General features: G+C 41.9%; 1 protein-coding gene across 1 annotated transcript in view; it reads right to left on the bottom strand.

The window, feature by feature from the left end:
• The window catches only part of MYH15 (myosin heavy chain 15), a 214,061-nt gene extending 212,672 nt beyond the window's left edge, over positions 1-1,389 (bottom strand). Inside the window, 1 exon segment of the mRNA XM_042781754.1 lies at positions 1,269-1,389. Coding sequence (XP_042637688.1) covers positions 1,269-1,389 — 121 coding nt within the window.
• Between the last annotated feature and the right edge of the window lie 72 nt (positions 1,390-1,461).

Raw genomic sequence — 1,461 nt, 5'->3', positions numbered from 1 at the left:
AAGATAAAGCAGTTTGCTTTCATAAAGATTTATAGCCTTGGAAACCCAACAGGGGTTGTTATGAGTTTGGAATCAACTCAATGGCAGTGAGTTTGGTCTTTGGTTTTGAACAACAACAAATGTCAGAGGAAGACCAAAAAAAGCTTCCTCTAGGTTTTGGTTCAGAGAAAGTGGGAAGATATACTGCTTGTGTACCATAATTACATTCATGGAGAAAATAATTGCACCATTTGCAACACTTTCCCCATCTGATGTAGTTATTCTGGAACTAGAGACATTTAGCCAAAACACTGCCAGACTTGTACTATACTTAATCTAAGTGTCATGTGCTAAGTTAATTGTTCCTCATTAGAAGGGATGATCTCAGTTTGCTAACCTGGATCTGCAGTTCCATCCCAGGTTAACTCCTGTAAGAACATTTCTGTCCTCAGTAGCTTACTTCAAATGCAATACTTCTAAAATAAAATTGGATTGTCATTCACAACTTCCAATGATTTCTGATAATATTTTGAATAAATTTTGCCATAGCCTACAAAATTCTGAGTCGCCTGGTTCTTGCCTACCTCCCTCTGTATTGCCCTCTCCCCCCACCATACATATTGCTATTCCAAGAATAAGCCAAATGCATTTCTGCCACAGGGACTTTGCACACAGTGTTCCCTCTTCCTGAAACTTTATTTCTGGAAATCTTTGCCTCCTTGATCCCTCACTCATTCAGGTGTCTGCAAAAATATTGCCTTCTCGGGGAGAACTTGCTTGCCTATTCTATGCAAATTATAACCCTTACCACAGGAGTCCCTGTGTAGTGCAAATGGTTAGGGTGCTCAGCTGCAAACTGAAAAATTGGAGGTTGGAGTCCACTCAGACATGCCTGGGAAGAAAGGCCTATTGATTTACTTCCAAAAAATCAGCCACTGAAAACCTGGAGCAAAGTTCTAGTCTGACATGCATAGAGTTGCTAAGAGTCCGAATCAACATGATAGCAATTGTTATTTACTTACTTGTTTTTACCTTATCCCACTCCAGTTCTCTATCCCATCACACTACTTTATTATTCTTTATGTACCTACCACTACCTAAAATTATTTATTTCTTTGTTTACATGTTTGCTGTCTTCATACTAGATTATAAGCTCCATGAGGGCAGAGACCTTGTCTGTCTTGTTCACCACTTCATTCTCCCATGCTTAAAGTAGCACCTGGTGTACACAATAAGCAGCATCATGATAAATGGAGAAAAGATAGAAGTTGTCAAAGAGTTCATATTACTTGGTTCTACAATCAACACCGGAGGAGCAGGAGAGGAGGGTGGAGCCCAGTCACTACTGCTCGGACGGCTCCCTTGTTGCCCTCCCGAGAGGGACCAGGTGTCTGGGAGCAAGGTGGGCATGGGCGGGCTGGTGCTTACTCACTGATCTGCACTGAACACTTTCCCTTGTTACCCTCCCGAGAGGGACCGGGT

This window comes from Orycteropus afer, unplaced genomic scaffold (genome assembly GCF_000298275.1).
Source record: "Orycteropus afer afer isolate SDZICR_OR568_19922 unplaced genomic scaffold, OryAfe1.0 scaffold00166, whole genome shotgun sequence".
In the NCBI taxonomy this organism is placed as follows: Eukaryota; Metazoa; Chordata; class Mammalia; order Tubulidentata; family Orycteropodidae; genus Orycteropus; species Orycteropus afer.
Note: the sequence above shows the minus strand (reverse complement) of the source record. Positions and strands in the feature narration are given on the sequence as shown.